The 24,349-nt window shown below is 31.6% G+C and overlaps 1 protein-coding gene and 1 long non-coding RNA gene across 2 annotated transcripts; both read right to left on the reverse strand.

Annotated features, from left to right (window-relative positions):
* Nucleotides 1-2,943: 2,943 nt before the first annotated feature.
* Nucleotides 2,944-4,055, reverse strand: LOC115891776. Its single transcript, XR_004051899.1, has 2 exons — nt 3,994-4,055; nt 2,944-3,000 (listed from the first exon to the last, which is right to left on the reverse strand). It is a non-coding gene; the product is annotated as an uncharacterized LOC115891776 (long non-coding RNA).
* Nucleotides 4,056-4,376: 321 nt separating this feature from the next.
* On the reverse strand, nt 4,377-15,658 carry LOC115891775 (facilitated trehalose transporter Tret1-like). The gene is made up of 2 exons (XM_030912335.1): nt 15,299-15,658; nt 4,377-6,267 (listed from the first exon to the last, which is right to left on the reverse strand). Exons 1-2 carry the CDS (start codon nt 15,357-15,359, stop codon nt 4,919-4,921), a joined length of 1,410 nt encoding a protein of 469 aa, XP_030768195.1. The 5' UTR covers nt 15,360-15,658; the 3' UTR covers nt 4,377-4,918.
* Nucleotides 15,659-24,349: the final 8,691 nt, after the last annotated feature.

The following is a 24,349-nucleotide window of genomic DNA, read 5'->3' on the forward strand; positions in this document are numbered from 1 at the left end:
GATTTCATTAGGCTTACGCCTAATATCGCCTAATTATCGGATAAATACGCCTAAATATCGGATAATACTAAATCTCCATATTTACCATATCCTTCACTAGCAGCTGAATCTGAAACTTCTCCACATGCCTTCCAGTGTCTCACTGCCACCGTTCGTTTAGTCAACTTTACGTTTGTTTCAATAAGTGGACTCAATATCCACCGTGTACCTATCATGTGAGAATTCGGATTTTATTACCATTGGTCCGCTGCAGACGGAAAGTAATCTACGGCTGATATGACTGTTGGTGCTGTTTTCTTGATAAGCACCAAATCACCTATCTTGGGCTGTCTTGCTTCTTTCGAGTTTTATCAAAGTAAACTGTCTGTTTGCTTTCAGTCAGCTCAGTTATTCTGCTTGTTCTTTCTCTTTCAAGTAAAGATTATCTACTACCCGAGGTATTCATGTAATTGCATAAACCAAGCACTAATCGGTTGTTTGTCTTTGATGATTTGATTTGATTTGATTTGATTAATTCCATTTAATATAAATACAATGGTACTTAGATTATAGGATCTCCACGAAGAATATATACAGAAAACTAGAACAATTTTAAGATATAAAATTACACAAAGACAAATATAAAACAAATATACCTGAATTTATACACAAACAGAACAATTTTAATTCAAGAATTATTATTATATATCTGCCGATAAGCCTTGAGTTTTGAGGTCCCGGAAGAATTCGTTTAGCGTGTAGTAGCTCTTTGATATAGAGAATTTATTTAAATTAATTTTTTTTTGTTTAAGTTCAGAGGTTCAGAGTGATATCTATGGACGAATTCACTTGAAGTTTTTCCGGTGTTCTTATTTGGCATATTGTTTATGTTTATATTGTTGTGTCCTTTAGAGTTGAGATCATTTAGAGTTCCTTTAGAGTTGAGATCATCAGTGAATTGTGGATTGTGTAATTGTAATGTTCAATTTGACTATCAGCTCTACACGTTGCCACCGCTAATTTGTATGGATGTATCTGCTTGTTACAGCGTCCTTCGTCTGTTGTCCCAATATCTCCTGATAGTATAGGTTCCCTTCCGACATGGCTCGTCGAATCCTTGATTCCAGGAAGGCTTAGGTCAGCCTCGTTTACGTTTGTCTCTAGGTGTCTACTGCAATACTTGCTTTGGTATTCTGTCGTCAGCCATTCGTTGTACATACATGTGGCCGTACCACTGTAGTTGTTTTTTTTTGTATATCTTTACAATGTTACCATCCACCTTCATTTTTTTTTTCATGTATTCTCTCGTTCCTAATTCTGTTTAAACGAGAGATTCGGGCTGATCTTCACCAGAAGTCCATTTCGGTAGACAACAACTTCTTTTTTGTTTTTTTTTGCTTAACAGCCATACCCCAGAGTCATATAACATTGCGCTTTTCAGAATCGCGTTATAGATCAGTTTTTTTTTCTGTGATCCGAGATATTTTTAAATTAAAGCACCAACGCTACTTTCACAGGTATACTTGCTCGTTCTTGACAATAAGCACTGAACATTTTAGATGTGAAAACAGATCAGTGATAATCCGAATAGGTCGTTCAAATAAAGCAGATATGTCATCCAAAAATATCAACACTTTACTCGTCTTTGTTGTACTGACGGCTTTCATGAAAATAAACTTAGTAAAGGCATCTATGGCGTTAAATAATTATGATTCTTCTTTCTGCTTTTTGGATAAGTCCGAAGTAATCAAGATAGACGGTATGCATTGGAAGTTCTTTCTTCTGTTGGTCGTTTTCTTTATTCAAGCACAGTCTACAGCACTTAATGTATTTCCCACATTAGCTTTCATCCGGGGAAACCAATAATACCTAGTAAATTTTTTAGCAGCTAAGTGGTTCAAATCATCGTGAGAAGTTCGAACTACATGAAATCACATTTTTTTGCAGAACTACCCATTGTAGTATTTTGGCTTTAGTTCTGTAGACTTGTCCTTCACGTATGGGATAGTCTTTGTAGATTCTCCTAGCATGTTCAGTATCCAGCAGTTCTGATAGTAACTTGCTCACTTGGTGATATTGGCACTGCATGACTGATCGCAAAGTTATTTTCTGTACATCATTTATTCCAGGAGAAGAACTAGCTTCAGACAAGAAAGTTCATCTTTCATTACACGAACGCTCCGTTGTCAGGTAAATATCCACCGATCTTTAAATGCCATCGATTTGTAGTTCTAAATTGGTAGTATCCAAAAATTCAACTCTGCCATCACGATGTCCTTTCAATACACAACATCGAGATATATGTATAGGTAAAGTCATAGGATTTGCTTCACTCTTCTATATAGTGTTACATGTACTTTCAAAATCTATGTATGCTTTCGACGTTCGGCCATATACTTTTACTACTCTGTAATATTTTTGACTGGTTTTGACTATCAGGTCGTACCGAATCTCTTCTGTCTCGTGACAAATTTTGAAAAATTTCCAAATTATTTCATATTCTGACTTTCTCTTGTTGTTTGAACTCTTTTCTAGCCACATTCATACGTCTTTTCTTTGGTCTATCTGCCATCAGTTAAGTCGTAGTTAAGTAATTAAGTTGTAGTCGAAGTAAGTTGGCCGCTATTTCTGTCGCCCATACAAATTAAATACATCACTAGTAACTGTAATTTTATTAATAATAATACTACATATTTATTTATCCACAAATAATGATCTAATAACATAATTTGGGCATGTCAGATATCTTAAATAAATACAAACTTATAATAAATATATGTATAAACTGAAAATACGCAAAAATATATTATACATAGACCTGAAAAGCTCAGATCCCACTTCTGAATTGTAAGAGCGAGTAAGAAAAATATAATATTTTTTTTTTTGTTTATATAGCATAATATATGAATGGTGTTAATATCAATTTAATATTCAAACAACATAAACAAAAGAAGCTAAACTCACCTTAGATGCCGGGACACTTGTGTAATGCTCTCACTCTATGATCACGCAATTTGCAATCTATAAAAATAAAAAATATAATTGAGCATCACTGGAAAACGCACATGATCACATCACCATAATCGAGTATATAAAATAGTTAAATATTTTGTTGTTCCGTAGCTAAGCGACAAGGCGTCTGTCCCACACACAAAAGGGATGGCCACAAAGCGACATAGCATAATGTTGTTGTTCCGCAGCTAAGCGACAAGGCGTCTGACCCACACACAAAGGGATGGCCACAAAGGCGTCTGTCCCACGCTCAAGGGATGGCCACAAGGCGTCTGTCCCACGCTCAAAAGGGATGGCCACAAAGGCGTCTGTCCCACACACAAAAGGGATGGCCACAAAGGCGTCTGTCCCACGCTCAAAAGGGATGGCCACAAAGGCGTCTGTCCCACGCTCAAAAGGGATGGCCACAAAGGCGTCTGTCCCACACACACACAAAAGTAATACTAAAATACCCTTCTCTATCTACTACTAAAGCTCAATAACTGTTAACTAAATAATATTAAACTACTCTCATACAAATCCCAGTAATGCCCGTGAGTGAACAAAATACACTCACATAACACTAAAACACTCTTTGATAAACATCTGTCTTTCAACTAAACAATATTAAAATGCCCTTTGATAAATACTTGTCTACTATAAAACACACACACACAAAAGTAATACTAAAATACCCTTCTCTATCTACTACTAAAGCTCAACAACTGTTAACTAAATAATATTAAACTACTCTCATACAAATCCCAGTAATGCCCGTGACTGAACAAAATACACTCACATAACACTAAAACACTCTTTGATAAACATCTATCTTTTAACTAAACAATATTAAAATGCCCTTTGTTAAATACTTGTCTACTATAAAACACACACACATACAAAAGTAATACTAAAATACCCTTCTCTATCTACTACTAAAGCTCAATAACTGTTAACTAAATAATACTAAACTACTCTCACACAAATCCCAGTAATGCCCGTGAGTGAACAAAATACATTCACCTGTATAATACTTCATTCCTTCTATTCAGTCCCAGAAATATTTTCCACACAATTATAATCTGCATTTAATATTTTTTTGATAAATGTCGACGTCAGTCAAAATAATCATCAACAATGCAAACCGGATCGTCTAGGAAACGACAATTTTATAATTTCTATTGTAATGCGGTCAAGAAAAGTCAATTAGAGATTCAAATAAAATATTATTTCTTAAAATAACACAATTTAATATAAACAATTTTTAACGGAAAACAAGACTCTTACACATATAAGGATTATTAGAGGGCAAATTCAGTTTCGGTTTAATATGTAATTTAATACGTCTTTTTTTCTACTACAACTAAAATTATAAATAAACAACACTATGTAATTAGTATTTTTATTATTTCAATCAAAATGTCTTATACACAAAGTGAATCCTACCACAGAAATACGGTAGTTGTGAAACAATAATAAATTAATATATTATAATTTGATTTTTGATTTAACTGTTACAATTTTGTGTAAAAAAATTCAAATATTTATTTACACAGAATATTAAGTTGGAAACATTCAGTCACTATATGAATAAAGAATCAGTAAACAATAAGATCTGAGTATTTCATCCCGCAGATCAATACATATCGAAATTATTTAACAGAAATATTGGAAAATTTAGATTTGGGAGAATAAAACAGTCTTATTATAAGTGGACTCAATTAAACACTACCATAGTTTCCTTCTATTATATTCCTACTCTTACTATAATAGTTCTCTGTATCATATAAATCATGTTTTATAAAAGAATGCTTTTAGATCGTATTTTATAACAAAAATACGGTAGAACTACACGCTATCGTTGACTGAAACAAATTTCAAAATTTATATTTTCGTAGTACATCCATAAAAAATTTAGAACATTTTGAATAATACAAAGTTTAGCAGATTATATATGTATGCTATTACTAATTTTTCTATCTGTAGCTTTTTCTCCTTTCAACATGAGTTGTATTTCGTCCAATGTTTTACCTTTCGTTTCCGGTATCCAAAATATCGTAAATATTACCATAAGAAAGCTGCAACTTGTAAAAAGATAAAATGGAGCATATATTCCAAAACTTTTAAACATAACGGAATATATATTTATGGATATAACAGCTGCCACCACATATACGCAATCAGCTATAGTCATTCCTATTGCTTTTATTGTTGTAGGAAAAATTTCAGCTGTTACAACTATAGGTACCAAACCTAAACCTATTTTGAAGGTAGCAGCGTAAAACATAACACAAGCAGCTGGAATCCAACTAACATTAATTACATCAAATTCCAAATGCTTTAAATGGAAATATATCGTCATTACCAGTAAAGCAACGCCTGTTAAGGACTCTGATATAACTAATAAAAATTTTCTTCCAAACTTATCCATTATCAGTGATGCAATTCCGGCACTAACAAGCATAATAACGGAAAAAATTATAGCTGCTGAAGCTGGTTCAATGTAAATCGATCCGGCTTCGTTCAGGATTACATGGAGATTCATTAAAATTACACTTATGCCAATAAAATGTTGAGATCCGTTAAGGATAAACATAATAAACAGAGCTATTCTATTACTACGGATTAAAATTAAATCTTGCGGTCTGCCTTTTTCGGTTTTCTGTCTTTCTACAGCCTGTTTAATCTCTGTTATTTCTTTGTCTATATCCGGATCAGATCTTAAGCGGAGCAGAGCGGTTTTTGCTTTCTCTTCTTTATTTTTGTAAACGTAATAGTACGGTGATTCGGGCATAAAAGGAAATAGAATGAACTGGCATGATGTTAGTACTATACCGATAATAGGTGGTACATAATACGGTAATAGTGATCCGGTAGTGTAAATGATAACAATACCCAACAACATCTGGAGATAGATTAGTGACGCTAAAAATCCACGGATCTTCGGGACAGCTATTTCTGCGATGTACATGGGAGCAGCTACGAAGCACATATCGCCAGCCATTCCTGCCAGAAATCTTGCAAAATATATAACATATAAATTTGTAGAAACTAACAACAGGATCCAACAAATACAGCCAAATATGGCTGAAATAATCATGGAGGTTTTTCTTCCCAAATAGTCTACACCCAAAATTGTAAAGGGTAGTCCTGCAGCGGCACCCAGCAAGTTGATAGTTTCCATCCATTCGGCTTGATCTAGAGTCATCACAATGTGGGTCTCGTTACTCAGGAAGTATGGTATCATTGGTGATGTCCAGCCATAAGTCATACCGTCAGATGTGGCCATAAGGGTACCTTGAATTAGAAAATAATATTATTTCAATAGGTAATTTATCGTTATATAATTATTTATACAAATTTTGTACATCTTCATTTCATAAAATAGTTATAATATGATGGCTACATTAGGGTGCATATTTTTTTTTCGTTACCGTGAAAATATCGTTCAGGATGATTAAACAAAAATTCTGGTTAAGTTTGAGCTCTTAATATCATGATTTTCTATTTACCATTTACATTTTTAAATAACATGGGGAAACATTTCTTTTTTTTTGGAATTTTATTGCGTTCTGAAAAATCAGCGTCTGGTAAAAATCAATACACATTCTTGTTGGGAATTGAACGATCTTCAAAAAAGGTCTAATATGAATTTTTATTTAACCGACTCGTTTGAAAGTTATTTAAGGTTAAACTTCAAATCGTATATGACAACTTCCACAATTTTTTATATTTTATCACGAAATAATGGCTCAAAAACATAAAGTATCATATTTTATCAGAAAATAAGCCTCAAAGACATAAATTATCATATTTAGCCCTTAAGAACTAACACCCCGTCTCACAGACGCAACGGACTACCTGGACATATGACATCTCCTCTCCTCTCCGTTTCTAATTATCATCCAACTATGTAATTTCAATATGCATCAAAACAAGTTAAAGGCCGGCAGGACAATTTGCGAAAGTGTGTAGTTTTCAAAATATTTTATTTTAAACTGTCACTGTCGTCTGACAGACGGAGTGTTAGCGTTAACGAAATTTTTGTTTTTCTAATTTGTGGAATGAATCAAGCACCTAGTAGCTCAAAACATGTGAAGTATGGCGAGCAAAATTACAAGGATACTCTTCTAAAGTGGTTTGAAGAGATTGGCAGCGATAATAGCAAAATAGTGACGTAGAATCCGAATGTGGCGAAAATTTTGCTATAGTCAGCGATCATAATTCTGAATTCGAATTAGAAGATAAAAAACGGTTTTTAACTAATATCACAGATCATACAGATTATAAACTTTGTTTTTTCTTTATAGTTTTTCGTGGTTCCAATTTTCGGAATCAGGTACTAGTTAGGTTTGACTAACTTGTTTGCGCACATAGCACGCCCACTTATGGCCTCTAAAATTGTGCACAGCGCCTGACCGGCACAGTTATTAGAAAGATATCGGAAAACCGAATAGCGTCATGCAGTATTTACGCGTACCTTATGGTTACGATATGCGGGAGTCAATTTTTAACGCAACACCCGCTAATAAAGTTACCACCTGACGTAATTTGGATTTTACGGATCAATTAGACCAAGCGCTATTTCTAAATAACGTTTAAAAATTGCTTAAATGGGCATGTGCGGGTACATTTGACAATTGGGGCCGGCCGGCGAGCGGCGAGATCTTTTATTTTAGGTTATGTTTGAATTGTTTTGAATTATTACTTTAGTTTTATTAGGTAATTTGATATTTAAGTAGCTGGGATTAGTTTTAATTAAATAAATATGGCCCAAAATATGGATTCCACCTCTTCCAATATTGAAGAACCTATAAAGAGGCTTAGGTTTACAGCAGATGACGACTTAGCCCTTCTAAGAAAATTTGTTGCTTGTTGCCCTAAACCCATGGCAGACGTTGAACAATGAAGCACTGGAACTGGAAATAAGCATTTTAGTAAGCCCTTTAGTTTTAAAGTACCCTAGTAACCAAAACAATTTCAAAGTTTTAAATTCAAAGTTAGGTTAAGTTTAAATAGCGGACGCGACGCGAACAGAATTCTTTCCGATCCGATAACTATAAATGAAGAGAGTTAATACCACCTCACGTAAAGGAAATAACACCTGGCCGTATTAACGTCCATGCACGCTATTCGGTTTAGCGATATCTCTATATTACGCTGTTTATTGTTATTTTACGCGAGTTTATTTTTGCGCACAGGAAATTTGACTCGTTTGCACATCGTCATAAAAAACAATTTTCGTACCACGAATTAAGGATAAGATTTTTATCTGTATACATATAGTATACCTAATCTGTGCTAATATCTAAAGGTATGTGTAAAGTACTTAGATTTTATAATTTATATATTTATTAATTTAGATATATTTAATAATATAACGAATAAGACTTTATTCTCAAGTTTTACATATATTTATAAACTATCAAACCACATTCCTTAATATATAAATAAGGTACTTTACACTTAGAAACTAACAATTTGATTTCATCATTTATTCTACAATAAGTAATATTCAAATATATTACACTTTTCTCCCCTTAAAAAAAATATTTAGTTACATAAATATAATTACATAACTTATAATATAATAATTATTCCAATACAATTAATTTATTTCTAAAAATACATTATCTCTAATAAAATACAAAATTTAAACTTAAACTAAGTCTTATTATTTAATCTAGGCCGTAAATTATACCCAGAGCTAGAAGGTAGGGTTGAATCAGGAGAATTTTTATTTTGTGAATTATCGGTAGTAGGCATTAAAGATTCATTATTTGTAATGTTTGTTTCAACATGTTCGCTTTCTACAAGTTCTGTTCTAAAAGAACTGAGAGAAGGCCTAAGCTGATTCGAATGCCGTCTAAATTCTCTATCATCGTTAGATTTGACTTTATAAATTACCGATCCCTCTTGCGCAATAACTCTGCCTGGTATCCAGGTAGGATGTTCAGGATTTTTAAAGTCTCTTAATAAAATCTTATCACCTAAATTAAAATTTCTCACACTACTATTTTTATACTCGACTTGTTTTTGAATTTTATCTGATATAATCTCTTGATTTTTAGGTATTAATAAATCTAATTTACAGCGTAAGTGTCTGTTAAACATTAATTCTGCGGGGCTTTTGTTAGTAAGGGCGGAATTCCTTTTTTCTTGCCGAAAATATTTACTAATGCTTTATGATCCCAAACTAATGTGAATGGTCTACCATATAAATAATCATGAAATTTTTTTAAACAGAAAATTATCGCGGCGCCTTCTTTATCAATTTGACTATAAGATTTTTCCGCGTCCGAAAGTGTACGTGAGGCATACGCAATTGGTCGTTTATCTCCAGTTTCGTATGCATACAAAACACCCCCAAGACCGTACGCACTAGCATCGCAAGCTAAAAAGATAGGTAGTTTATGATCATAATGAACTAATAATTTAGGTGAAGGTAATTCTTTTTTTATTAATTCAAAACATTGATTTTCTTTGTCTCCCCAAAACCATTTCATATTCTTTTTTAAAAGCGCTTACAATGGATACAATTTACTACTTAAATTACTAATAAATTTCCCGTAAAAATTAATTAGACCAAGAAAGGACTTTAATTCGGTAACATTTTTAGGCGTAGGGGCATATAAAATAGCTTCAATTTTTTCTCTTGGCGTAGAAAGACCGTTTTCACTAATTGTATACCCTAAAAAATTTACTTCCTTTTGAAAAAAGTTACATTTATTAAGTTGAATTGTTAATCCAGCTGTTTTTAATTTATCAAAAACTTTAAACAAATTTTTTAAGTGCTCTTGTTCTGATTTACCTGAAATTAAAATATCATCTTAAAAAGTAATAACATGAGCTAACCCTGAAAATAAAGTTTCAATAATTCTTTGGAAAATTCCGGGACTAGAAGATACCCCGTAAGGCAACCGATTCATTTGAAATAAACCTTTATGGGTGTTTAATGTAGTTAATTTTTTAGATGATTCATCTAACTCAATTTGTGCATAAGCCCTAGATAAACCTATTTTAGTAAAATATTTACCGCCATTTAAAATTGTAAACAATTGTTCAATTTTTGGTATAGGATATTTGTCTACATGAATATTTGGATTTAGAGTTATTTTATAATCACCACAAATTCGAACTTCACCTGTTTTTTTAAGCACTGGAACAATAGGTGTTGCCCAATCACTAAAATCGACAGGTGTCAGAATACCGCTTTCAACTAGATTTATTAATTCCTTTTCAACTTTTTGTTTTAAAGCTAAAGGTAAACTTCGAGCTTTACAAAAAACAGGAATAGAGTTTTCTTTTAAATACAATGTGGCTTTACTCACCTTAAATTTTCCTAATTTATTTTCAAAAACTTCATGGTATTTATTTTGCAAAATTTTAGAAACCTCTGTAGAATCAATTTTGTCAATATGCTTAATATTTAGTAATTTATCGACCGATATATTTAATTCTTTGATCCCATTTCTACCTAATAAAGGTGGACCTCCATTTTTAATTACAAAAATTTTCAACTTTTTATTTAACAATTTGTAATTAACATTAACCCAAATAAAACCTAAGATTTCTAAAATATTTCCTAATAAGATTTAAAATCTAAATCTGAACTATTTAGAGAAATTTTATTAAATCCTTTAAAATATAATTTTTCAGAAATAGCTGAAATGGGCGAACCCGTATCGCATTCCATTAAAATATTTTTATTATTTATTTTTATGTCAATTTTTATAAGTTTTTCATTTTTTTCTCTAACATTATACATTCCTAAAATATCAGAATCTGAATCCGAAAAATTATGTTCGTCTTCACCAGTCAAAAAATTATTAAAAACTTGTTTATTTGATTGTTTATTTGGTACCTTTTCGTTCTTCTTATTACATACTGTGCTGATGTGACCCTTTTGTTTACACTGATGACATATTGCATTCTTGAAGAAACAAGCTGATTGGCAGTGATTGGTTTTCCCACAGTGACAGCACTTGCTTCTTCCTGCCTTGGAACAAACGTTATCTTGAGATTCTTCGCGCCTATTTTTGTTGAATTTAGTCGTGGATTTTCCTCTGTGTGATATTTTCAGAACATTTCCAGGTGCAATTAAATCGGAATTTCTTGCCGCTGCTTCTAAATTGAAAGCTATGTCGCATACCCTTTTATATGTCAGATTCTTCTGTTGAAAAAGTTGTCTTATAACATCGTTTTGCAAGCCGAAAACTAACTGATCCCGTAGCTGAGTTTCCAGATTTGATCCAAAATTGCAATACTTGGATAATTTCTTCAATGCCACAATGTATGTAGTAATTGTCTCACCACTTTCTTGTTTTCTCTGTCTGAATTTATACCTTTCTGCTATTTCAGATGGTCTGGGTTGTAAATGATTTTCCATAATTTAATTAAATCACCGAAAGCCATCTCTTCTGGTAATACCGGACTACACAAGTCAACCATCAACTCAAATCCCTCATCACCAACTACAGTTATTAAAATTGCAGTTTTTAGATTTTCTTCCACTTTATTTACTTTAAAATATTGACAGATTCAGGTCACATAAGAACTCCAATTACTTTCACCCACTCTGAATGCTTCTAATTTTCCAATTGACATTTTCTTCAAACTTAATTTCACTTAATAATTTATTTATTGGTTTCGTTTACCGACTGCGCCAGTGTAAAGTACTTAGATTTTATAATTTATATTAATTTAGATATATTTAATAATATAACGAAAGCCAACTGCGAAGTGAAGTCTTTATTCTCAAGTTTTACATATATTTATAAACTAATATAATATAAATCCATAATATATAAATAAGGTATTTTACACTTAGAAACTAACGATTTGATTTCATCATTTATTCTACAATAAGTAATATTCAAATATATTACAGTATGTAGCTGTGTATGTTTTGTTATAGATGATGAAAATATAGATGTGAACGATCAGTAGACTAATATCGAAGAAAATGAAGAGAACAATTTGTTTGGAATGAGCAAAAAAGTGTGTAGGGAACAAGCCCATCTTTAGGCATTGTCATTTTTTTATTCTTTATATTTTCTTTTGCTTTTTTATGCTTAATAGATAGGTTTTTATATGCTAAATCTAATAATAAATATATTTTTTCATTTTCCTTTCGTTTTTTTTTCAATCTCGATGAGAAACAAAGATATGTCAAAAATCCAAAACTAGTACTATTATTTCAAAAATATAAAACATGTTTGCATAATATAAGCATTAGATTTTTTTTCCTGTAGTTTTAATGCTAATGATTCACTCCACTTACACAAAATCTGTTAGACACGAACAAGATATGATTTTTTTTAATGCGTCTCTCAGACGGTCTGTTAGTATCAGCGCGACTATTTATATATGTTAGTACTTAAGGGTTAATCGCAAAATAATGGCTCAAAAACACAAAATATCATATTTCATCGCGAAATAATATCTCAAAGACATAAAATATCATGTTTTACGAACTTTTTGTAAAATATCATATTTTATATTTTTGAGCGATTAGTTCACGATAAAATATAAAAAATTGAGGAAGTTACCATATATACAATTTGAAGTTGAATTTTAACCTTGAATAACTTTCAATCGAGTCGATTAAATGAAAATTCACATCAGACCTTTTTTGAAGACCGTTCAATTCCCTACAAGAATATGTATTGATTTTTACAAAACGCTCATTTGTTAGAACGCAATAAAGTTCCAAAAAGGGAAATAGAGAATCACGATGAGACACCTTTTAATATTAATATTAACAGCTCAAACTTTATTAGAATTTTATTTATCATCTTGAACGATATTTTCACAACTAAAAGAAAGAAAATATTTTTTTGGTGCACTCTAAGCTAACATAGTTTAAATGGGACAATTGTAGATCTCTACTAGCTCTATTCATAGAGAGGTCAACCGTCATTTTACTATTAACCATTTTAAAAATATTTAGTACTTTTAGATTTTGCAAGTTTTTTTATCATGGAAGTTTGAAAAAATATATTTGATCATCTAATAGTTTTCGTGAATTTTCCTGACCGGTTAAAAGATGACCAATTTTATTTTTAAACATAACTCAATTATTTCAAATAGAACGAGGATCGCTCATTATCATATTTGAAAAAAAAAACATTCACTACCATTGAATACACTATACAGGGTGGTCCGAACTGTATTCCGGAAACTTTGGCAGCATATTCTGCAGATAAAAATAAATAAAAAAAGGTCGTATAAATGTATGTCCTAAAATGCTTTGTTTCGGAGATACAGGGTGTAGAAGTTTTACTTTAATTTCGATTTTTTCTAAATAATTTCTGAAGTAACGTTAATGTTTGGATGAAAATTGGTGTCTGGGAGTTCTTTGACATGAGAAATTTGATTTTGATGTCAATATAACTCCTACTTGTAGAGGGCGCCACCTACTTATTTTTTAACTTCTATAAACAGTAATAACTTTTGTCCGTACCTGTATAAAACTACTGAGTAAAAAAATATACATTTACGAGTTTTTTTGCGTAAAAAATGTCTCTCGGTAAAAATCGCTACAAGTAATGGTCCTCGAAATATTTGGAATCGAAATAATCAATCCTTGTCGTCATTGACATAAATTAAATACGTTGACTAAATAGTTATTAGACTGAAATCATAAATTTGAAATGTTTTGGCCGAAAGTTCAACAGAAACTGTTTTATCATTATTTTTTCGAAGAAAAATTTATTATTAATTTAAAAACAAAAAGTTCCCAAATTCAGTGAGACAACTATCTATTCAACATGTTTATTTTTGAATAGTCAATACATGTCAATAATGACATGTATTGACTGTTTCCATTCTAAATATCTTGAGAACGGTTGCTCTTAGCGATTTTTACTAAGCCATTTTTTACGTAAAATATCACGGAAATATTTTTTCACTCGGTAGTTTTATACAGATACGGACGAAAAGTTATTACTCTTCAAAAACAGTTAAAACACATGTAGGTGGCGCCCTCTACAAATAGGAGTCATATTGACATCAAAATCAAATTTCTCAAGTCAAAAACTCCCAGACACCAATTTTCATCCAAATATTGACGTTACTTCAAAATTCTTTGGAAAAAAATCGAAATAAATATGAAATTCTACATCCTGTATCTACGAAACCAAGCATTTTAGGACATACATTTATACGAACTTTTTACATATTTTTATTTGCCGAATATGCTGCCGAAGTTTCGAATACAGTTCGGACCACCCTGTATATTTGGTATTCCGAGTGAAATTCTCGTTATATTTATTGTCATGACACTCTCGATAGAAATTGAAAATATTATTTTTTTTTAAATATCAAAAATTGACAAGATGTATACCGGGTGTGTCTGAAAAGTGGCTCACCCCTATGAGTTTTTATTTTTCAGATAAAAAAACGAGATTTGGTATGATAGTATATGACATAAATTAAGATTGATTGCCGTATTTATTTTTGTTTTTGGTTTCCTGTTTCACCGGAAATAACTACAACTTTGATTTTTAAATGACACTCGCTATTTTTAACTTTATTCGATAGAAAATGGCACTCTGAATAGAAGAACTTGTCGTATATCAACTCTTGACATTTTCGCTTATGGTTGATTTGAAATTATAACGTGCGGTTCATAATAATAATTTCATTCGAAATACCAAGTGTGTAGAACCAAATTCTTCGTAAAAAAATGCTTTTCCAAATATGCTACTGAGCCACCCTCGTTCCATTTGAAAAATTTGACATATGATTAAAATTACGATTTGCGGGCATCTTTTAACCGGCCAGGACAATATAGTAGATACACTATAGTAAATACACTAGAAACATTAGACAATCAACTTTATTTTTCCAAGGCTCCTTGATTAAAAATTAGTGCTTCTAACACAACCATATCACTCTAGATTGAAGTTTAAAACACGACTTTTTTGAACAAAAATGTCAAAAGTGACATATGATATGTCATTCTATTCAGAGTGTCATTTTCTATCAAATAAAGTAGAAATATACCGAGAGTGCCATTTAAAAATCAAAAGTTGTAGTCATTTCCGGTGAAACACAAAGTGACCAAAAACAATTTAATACGTCAATCATTTCTAATTTATTTCTTATACTAACATACCAAACATCGTTTTTTATTTGAAAAAATAAAAAATGATATAGGAGTGAGCCACTTTTGAGACGCACCCGGTATAGTACAGAAACCATCCATATATTTAAGAGATACACACAATTAAAGAGATATCTACGGCATCGTTTACGGCACTGGTATTGTGCTTGAGAGATTGAATATAAAAAAATATTCCTATGTTAAATTCTTAATACTCACCAAGTATAGTGGCTACCACCTGGGGTAGTAAATCCCTTAACACTTTCTTGTCAGCCAGCATTGTTTACTATTATTTCTAACTATATTCACAACAAATATTCGGCTGTAAATCGTTAATAATATGATGATTTGCCAGATTTAAGAATACCATATCAAACCTGTATCTTTAATAGGGAAAAACGTACTGATGTTTTTTGAGTTGCTGCAAGATTTATACACATTTCACGCTTATAAAATGTTAGTATTGTTATTAGTAAATCAAATAGACATAAGCAGTATTACAAAGCAAAAAAAATATTCCGCGATTAAGTGGTATTGCAAACAAATTGTTAAAATTAAAGTCAATTGTTTTATTAATAGAGGCGCGAGTAAATATATATGTCAATTCTTTATTAAAATCAGTGTTCGTGACTGCTACAATAGTTTTGAACTATTTTATGACATTAAACTTTATTTAAGTGTACAGGGTGTCGCGTACAGGGTTTAAAATACGTATGACTATTCTTTTCTCTTTATATATTTTTTTTCTTGAAAAATGGTTAGATTTAAAAAATTCGAAGTTAATATGGCGTTACTACTGATTTTTTTTTAGAATTGGAAGTGGGAGCAACGACGTCGCTTTCCTATTAAAAGCGACGTCGTTGGATCCGAGTTGGTAAACCCAACGATCTGTCAACGTACAAAATAACAACGTACCATTTTTATTAATTTCCCAACGTCGTTCCCACATTGGCTTGCACGACGTACATATACTTTAACTAGCCCGACGTCTACCCGTTGTCCGAATAGGATACGTCTCACTGATAATCCCTAAAGTAACGTCCAATTATATTTTGTTGTATTTTATGTTCATATTTATAACCTAATTTACGTATCTCTATTTACGTCCGTAAATACAACCCATTAAGTAGCATTTGCGGCCTAATGAACATCATGAACATAACCTAATAAAAAGTTTTTGTAAACAAGCTTAATTTTTTTTATTATGCTTAAAAAAACACTAAAAAGGCATTTAGACATTCATCTACATTTTACAGAAAGAGGTCGAGGCTTTTGCAAAATAATAATAGTAGTAGTGATGTCTTGGCCTCCACCCACGAATGCTTTTTATCCGGAAGAGATGCTGCATTAATTTAATTGGTGCATCTTAATTTAATTTTTTAGCTTAGGAAACCAGCAGACCCCATCCTCCTCCCACATGTGAGGTACTGGTTCCAATTCTTTTAAATTTTGTGTATATACTATCTTAAAAAAGTGGCTGCCCATTTTTTTAAGGAGAAAACAAAAACTATAATATAGTTGCACAAATCCACAAATCACTGATACGCAAAGTGAGGTTACGTGACGTACGTTGGAATTATATACGTCATAATACGCTTGCCGGTCGTCCGGTTTGATGACTACGGTCGTGTGAGACGACTAATGTTGGAGACCCGGTCGGAATTGGTATATCGGTAGTTCATATTAAGTCGGACACACAAATCAGCCATTCTTAACAAGTATCCGATTGTCAACCATTTTAAAATCTTTTTTTGTTTTTAAGATTTATATTCACATTCCGATTTCTAGTAGAATAATATTGATAAGGTTGAGTTTGGGGGAACCACAGTACAGTTTTATGATTAAAACAGCTAGAAAATAAAAAAAATATTTTGCGAGTTACTTTATTTATAGATATTTTTATTTCATAAATCTACCTAATTTTGAAGGAGCTCGTTGTTTTCCGGAGTATTTTAATCAGATATATAAAAAAAGTGACTTTCGTTGACGAAACTGACGTCTGGATTATTATAATATGAAATTAGGTAGGCACTTATAGTTATATTCGAGGAGTGATTATGAATCCATTTGTAATTAGGTAGTTTGGTTAGGTTTATATGTATTCTTGGTAGCGAATATGAAACCAAACGTAACGTAAGTGCCTACCGATGAATTTTAAGTGACTAAAATTCAACTTCATACTTCATACTTCATACTTTCCGAATCGCTCATTTTTTAAACTAGTGACATCAATATTATTTACTGTCATATTGACATTGCCATGTATGGTGTTATTTGAACAAAGGTAATTGATTTACTTACTTAAGGTTACTTTACAGTACTTAAGGTAATTTATTTTTAGGATAGTTATATAGTTAAGTACAATCATTTTTAAAATTCATTGTGTGTTTTTATAGTTAGACGTAGATATAATATTGTACAATACACGCGAGTTAACTCCATCAAGATACTTCTGTGGTTACACAACTCGTGCTACGCACTCGTGCAACTTTCCCACGCATATCTTAATGATGATGTTAACTCACTTGTATCGTAAATATCTATTAAACCACCCCATTACCAAAAAAGGCGAAGATAGTTGAAAGAAATACTAATCCAAAAATGTAAAAGAATATACTTCATTAATTTTTATTTAATTACTACTTAAATAAGAACACGTATCTAGATAATTTTCTGTTCGTTATCTTGGAGATATGTTTAGAGTAATAAAATATTAAACAGAATTAACTCTAGTAAGATTCAGATGGCATTGAACTATAAATTAAAAAAACGACATAAATACATTAATAATAATGAAATTAAAACTAAATTAAAAAAACTAGTTTATTTTCGCACTGTGTAGAAAAATGAACGTGTATTAACTACCGAATATATTAATATTGATCGAATATTTGACAGAGGAACAAGTGTAAAAATTAACATAGTATGCAAATAAAAGTATGTTTCAATATATAATTAACATCGTGCTAATAAAATTGTTATCAGTTAAATGCGTCTCACGTGGATTACTTCTAGCTGTGGTAGACAGTGTATAGAGCAATTATATGAAATATGATTATTAGGTATTAAATAAATATTTTTTTTCTATAAATAGATCTCGTAATATTATGTAATACTTAATATTTATAGTTAATGACAAATTAAGTATTATTAAAAATACATACAGTATGTCCCCGAATTGTCTTTGCAAGAGGAAAAACTTTTTTATTATTAACATTTTGAGAAAAATGTATTTTTTATTAAAAATACATACGGTATGTCCCCGGATTGTCTTTGCAAGAGGAAAAACTTTTTTATTATTAACATCTTGAGAAAAATGTATTATTCAAGAAACTTTTTGCTCGTTCTAAAATAGTTAGTCCCGTTAATACTTTTCCAAATTTCAATACCGTTTTAGAGAAAATTTCAAAAAACATGCCAATATACTAGAAGCCCTAAAAATCAAAAGTCGTTTCTATGGAAATACAACTTCGATTTCATATATTGATAGAATTTTAATCAATATCATATTTGTTGCTGTTTTAAAATGTTAAAGAAGCACAAAATTTATTTAGATCAATGCTACGAAAAGGGTGATAATAGTTATCGGAAAATGTGATAATTTAACTACAGCAAAATAAATAATAAACATCTCTCAAGAATGAAATCGAAATTGTATTACCATAGAAATGCCTTTTCATTTTTAGGACTTCGAGCATATTTTCATGTTTTTTGTAATTTTCTCTAAATGGTGTGGAAATTTAGCCCTCTGACATTTTGGGTGAGTCTAAAGAGCATATCATTGTCTTGTCCCTGGTCCCTGACTGTAGCGTCGTTGTCATTTGCCAGGGAATTGCACTAAGACGTATTACGATGCCGGATAGGACTACCGACTACCCTGTGCATCACACCAGGCGCCCTCTACTATTTGTGGTCATGTATCACGGGCAGAGTGTGTGGGGCAATGACTAAAGAATATAAGGACATGTAACGCCCCTATACGGGCTGCAGCAGAATTTGTGACCTTAGACGCCTTTTCTTTTGGTGGCAAACAATGAGTCATCAGCTGGTCACCAACAACAATTTTAGCAATTTTTATTAGTTTGTGTGTAGTGAACTTTGTAACAACTTTATTACAATGCTGATTAGTTGTTCAGCTTTCAAATGTAAAAGCAGCAGTGACAAGAAAGAGCCAGGAGTTACGTTTCATAGGTAAATAAACAGTCCGCTCCACCTTTTTAGCGTTTTCTTAAGTTTTCTTATTGAATTAGATAATTATTTTTCTGATATTGTATGTACAGGGTGGGTCAAATTCGACGCTTTTAAATGGGAAACACCCTTTTCTATTGGAGATAGACGAAAACTAATATCGGTGTCTGGAGCTGAATTTTTATCAAAACATGATGGTGAAAACCGCACATCGATATCTGTTACCGTTTCGGAGTTTTTCAAAAATGTGCATTTTTAACAAATCGCTGTAACTTTTTTGCTATGGAAAATTTTGTATTTCTATGAAAACATTACCAAAGCACCTTTTGACGTAGAATTTAATGGTTTAAGTATAATTTTTTTAAAATTAATAATTAAAGAGTTATCAACAGAAAAATTGATTTTTTATTTGGGACACCCTCTATATTTTTAATTAACTGAAAAGAATTTAAAATTATCTTTCCAAAAATATAGCACACTTGATATTTTGTTATAATCCCCTTCGAAATACAGAATTTTTAATAGTTCGCCACTTTTAACTAGTAGGTTTTGGACCCCTTATTGATGATATGCCCTTAATGGAACTCGAAAACATATTTTTCCAGCAACACGACGCAATGCCTCTGAACGCTGAAGTTATCAGCAAATTTTTGCAGCCAATTTCAAATATAATTGAATAGCTGACTAAGATCCTAGCCGTTGGCCGTCGAGGTGGCCTGACTTAGTGCCCATGGATCTAATCCTATGGATATATTTGCGGAAGAATAAAGGTTCTTTATTCTTCCGTATAATCTAGACAAGAATTAGAAATAGTTAGCAGTTATGAGAGGGTATCTTTCACCCCCACTGAGTTAATGAATTCCGCGAGAAATGTTCAAAAACTGCCCCGTCTGTCCATAACTGAACAGAAGACGGTCGATATGTCGAACACCTGTAGCAAAATCTCATGTCTTGGTTTGCTATTTATTTTTATTGTTATTAGATATATGTAGTTTAAATGTGTTGATGTTGGTTAAATATATTTTAAATTGTTATAAAATTCGGCATCTCTCGTAGCAAATATTATTTTCGTTTTAATTGATGCTCACAGCTAGAATTTTTACCTAGCCGGTGCCGTTCAAAGCCTACTTATGTATTTAAAGCGGGCGAATTTTTATATACTCTATATCTCGAAGAGGAATCGAGCAAAATATCAAGTGTATTATATTTTTGGAAAGGTAATTTTAAATTCTTTTCAATAAATTATAAATATACCCAGATAAAAGAAAATTTGATTTTTTATATGGGGACACCCCCCATATAAAAAATCAAATTTTCTGTTGACAATCCTTAAATTATTAATTTTAAAAAAATTATACTTAAACCATTAAATTCTACGTAAAAAGGTGCTTTGGAAATGTTTTCATAAAAATACAAAATTTTCCCTAGCAAAAAAGTTACAGCAATTTGTTAAAAATGCATATTTTTGAAAAACATCCCGTAACTCCGAAACGGTAACAGATATGCGGTTTTCACCATCATGTTTTTGGCAAAAATTGAGCTCCAGACACCGATATTAGTTTTTGTCTATCTCCTATAGAAAAGGGTGTTTCCATTTAAAAGCGTCGAATTTGACCCACCCTGTACTTGATGTGTGCTATACGTCGATGCTAGTTTTGTACCTTTTGTTAATATTTTAATACGTTTTTTTCGTAATTAATTAGTATGATGCCACCCTCTACACCATAGGCGTAGTCAAAACATTTATCAAAAATATAAATATCCCTTCAACTAGCTAAGTTAAGAGAAAAATATGGCCACGGCACTGTTTTGTGCCATGGTAACAATTTGCTCTCGGGTCTTATTTGTCCTTGAATTCTTTAGTCATTGGTGTAGGGGGTCTTAACTTAACCGCCCGGACCAAGAGGAGGCAATCTCACCAAAACCTAAATCCTATGATGGCGAGACCAGATCAAAGGTATGCGTGGCTAGATAGAAGACTTTAGTGGCCTCCAACCTTGAGGCACAAGGGGGCAACCCATTTTTTTTCTGAGGAAATACTCTATCCCCACTACCACAGGAAGATCCCCATGTATTATGAGTTATAGATGGTATGATGAGTTATAACTCAAGAAAAAAGAGACACAATAGTTTTTTAAGTTAGTTAGTTGTGATTAACCCCTTTTCCACTCACTCTACATTACATCCCTACCTGGCGTCAATGAGCAGTCCAGCTTCGGACTCTTGAACAGGGAGATTAACTATTTTCAGTATCATATATGGAGTAAAACAATAATTAGAATTTATCTCAATATTTTATTTGTTGGTGTAGCAGTCAAATTTCCTCATAACGACCTCTGTGTGCTAGCTCATAAAATATCGCAAATAGCTATTATTTTTGCATCATGTTTACTATAATTTTATTCTTAAATATTATTTTATTTAAATTTTACAATTATGCATCCCGATATACACCGCGATATTATACATATATTGTCACTGATGCCGACCAGCAGTAGGCTTTTTGTCCATCTCTCTATATCTTTGATCATCACCTCCGTCACTTGTCACTGTCAGATCAAATCAGATGTTTTTGGATTTATTTATCCTTTGTTTTGGTTATTGAAATTTTATAATTATGAGATAAAATTTCGTAGTTAAATTGGTTATTTTTGATGTGGATCGCAGTGTGCAATTCGTTCATTTAATTGTGGAATTTCTGAGTTTAGTTCGTTCATTGACCGGATATGGAATATGGCTGAGGAGAAAACATCAGTTATTTAGGGTTTTTTATGTTCACCTTTTGAAGTCCTACACCTGGCCGGCATCCGTACGTCTGCTGACATCCGTGAGCTCCAGTGACAGTACACCAAGCTGCTGTGCACCGCCGTAGCCACCCTGTAGCTATACACCGTAGCTCAGCCGGAGGAACTTCCGAGTTGTTTCAAGTTTATATAGAGTAAGACATATCTTCTATTATTTAGAGTAAGACTGTTTAGATTAGTATAATTTTAGATTTGATATTTGTAATCCACCCAGGATATTGTACTTAGTTTAAGTAAGGGGGATTATGACGTCATACTTTTAGTTAGTTTTCTTGATTTAAATTTATGCTACTTTTCAACGTTTATTCATTTCCATTTCTTTAAATATTATCTTTTGATATTTAATAAATTGCTTAAACATCTTTAGTAGTATTATTTGCAGTCTAGTCTCATAGTTAAGTTAGAGTCACTTAAGTTCAAATAATTATAGTAAGATTTGAAGTTCATGGTAGTTGCACTCAACAGTTTGAGGTTAGTGTTGAAGTCTACTTAATAGTAACACCTTTTATGCCGAGTTCATAGAGTATAATCTCGTGGCGCCCTTTTATTAATAACTTTGAACCCCGACCACCCGGCTGTTAAAATTAAAAAGCTAGTGGCCTCTATGCAACTCATTCAGATTAAGTAAACTTTGTGTTTTATTGAACTTCAAATTAGAAAGGGCGTGGCATTGGAAATATTAAAATGTGTTGTACAAATAATTACAAGAATAAAATTATGTTAAAAATGACGAGACGTGGTGTCTTTCTTAAACAAAAGATATTTTATAATAAAGATATGGACCAGACTTGTTTTCGACATTGTTACTGATCTGTGACAAAGAGAGAGATTTTGGAACAAAACCGTTATTTTTTATACATTTTCAAACCTTTTAAATTCCTATTAAATACCATCAAATAAGTTCTACTTATCGAACTACAATACAGCTTGTTAAATTCAGTCTATTTAGATCAATATGCATATGACTTAATAAAACATTGATTATTGACAGAAATGCCATATTTCATTCAAAGATAAAAATTTTGGGTGATATTCTTCAAAACATAATTTTTAATTTTAGCTTAGAAATTACTTACTACCTAATAATTACTTAGTACCTAATAATATTTGCACTATAAAAAATAAATAAAATTTTAAATAAAGAAATATGTATACATTTAAGTAAACTACATACTTATTATTTTTTATTATATTATGTATACAAGGTGAGTCTTAAATAAGTGCAAATATTTTCAGGGCTGGTAGATATCAATAAAAGAAACATTTTTTCTCTTTAGCGTTTTTCAAATAAATCCAAAATAACCGAGAAATTTAACTTTGAAAATTTCCAAAAAATAGATTTTCCTTTGCCTTTTTTCAAATAAGTCGAAAATAACCAAATTATTTTACTTTGAGAATTGAAAAAAATATATCTATCTCTAAGCCCCTTCTAGAAGAACAAAGCCCGATATATAGGGCTTTGTTCTTCTAGATTTAATCTACAACCTATGTTGTCATATTATGACATTATATCTTTAGCTAAAAAGTAAAAAAAATCAAAATTTGATAGTACGGTGATCAACGGTGTTAAGAAATTTTTTTTTTAATTTTCTATCTAAGAATTTAAAATTTTAATTTTTTTGAGAAAAAAACCTAATGGATGTATTTCGGAGGTCGAAATATACTACTAAAAATATTTGCATTAGACTCACCCTGTATAAACATTGGAACAAAGTCAACTCTTAGAAGATATTACTATATTGAGGAACAAATATGTCGGGAAAATAATACTTTTATTTTTTATCCTTGTTAAGTTTTTAAGGGAAATGTAAATATACTGTGACGCAGTTATGACTCTATTAACAACCGATGTGACGAAATACAGTGCTAGTGCAGTACACCAATAGCATTCCAATCAACATTAGAAGATAAATAAGAGAGGCAAGGGAGCCCCTGGTGTTGTGGTCAGCTATTTCGGTTGCATAGGTAGGGGAGAATGCCCAACAGTGAGACACATTTTTTTAAGACCGTAAAAAATATTTTATTTTTTCATCAAAATAAACTATTTTAGTATACTTTAAAGGCAACCACTTTCTCCTAAACATGTTTAATTAACTAGTCTCATTGAGACAAAAACATGTCTTAAAATTAACAATATTGTTATTATTGCATTTGTCTCATTGTTGGGCCCTAAGGTCTAACAGTAAGACAGAGGAAGTTTTAAACAAATAACTATTTATTAATTACTTAAAAATAGTTAAGAGTATTTATTTGCGTTTGGCATAAAACAAAGTAGAGC

This window comes from Sitophilus oryzae, unplaced genomic scaffold (assembly GCF_002938485.1).
Source record: "Sitophilus oryzae breed Bouriz unplaced genomic scaffold, Soryzae_2.0 scaffold_1198_pilon_pilon, whole genome shotgun sequence".
NCBI lineage: Eukaryota > Metazoa > Arthropoda > Insecta > Coleoptera > Curculionidae > Sitophilus > Sitophilus oryzae.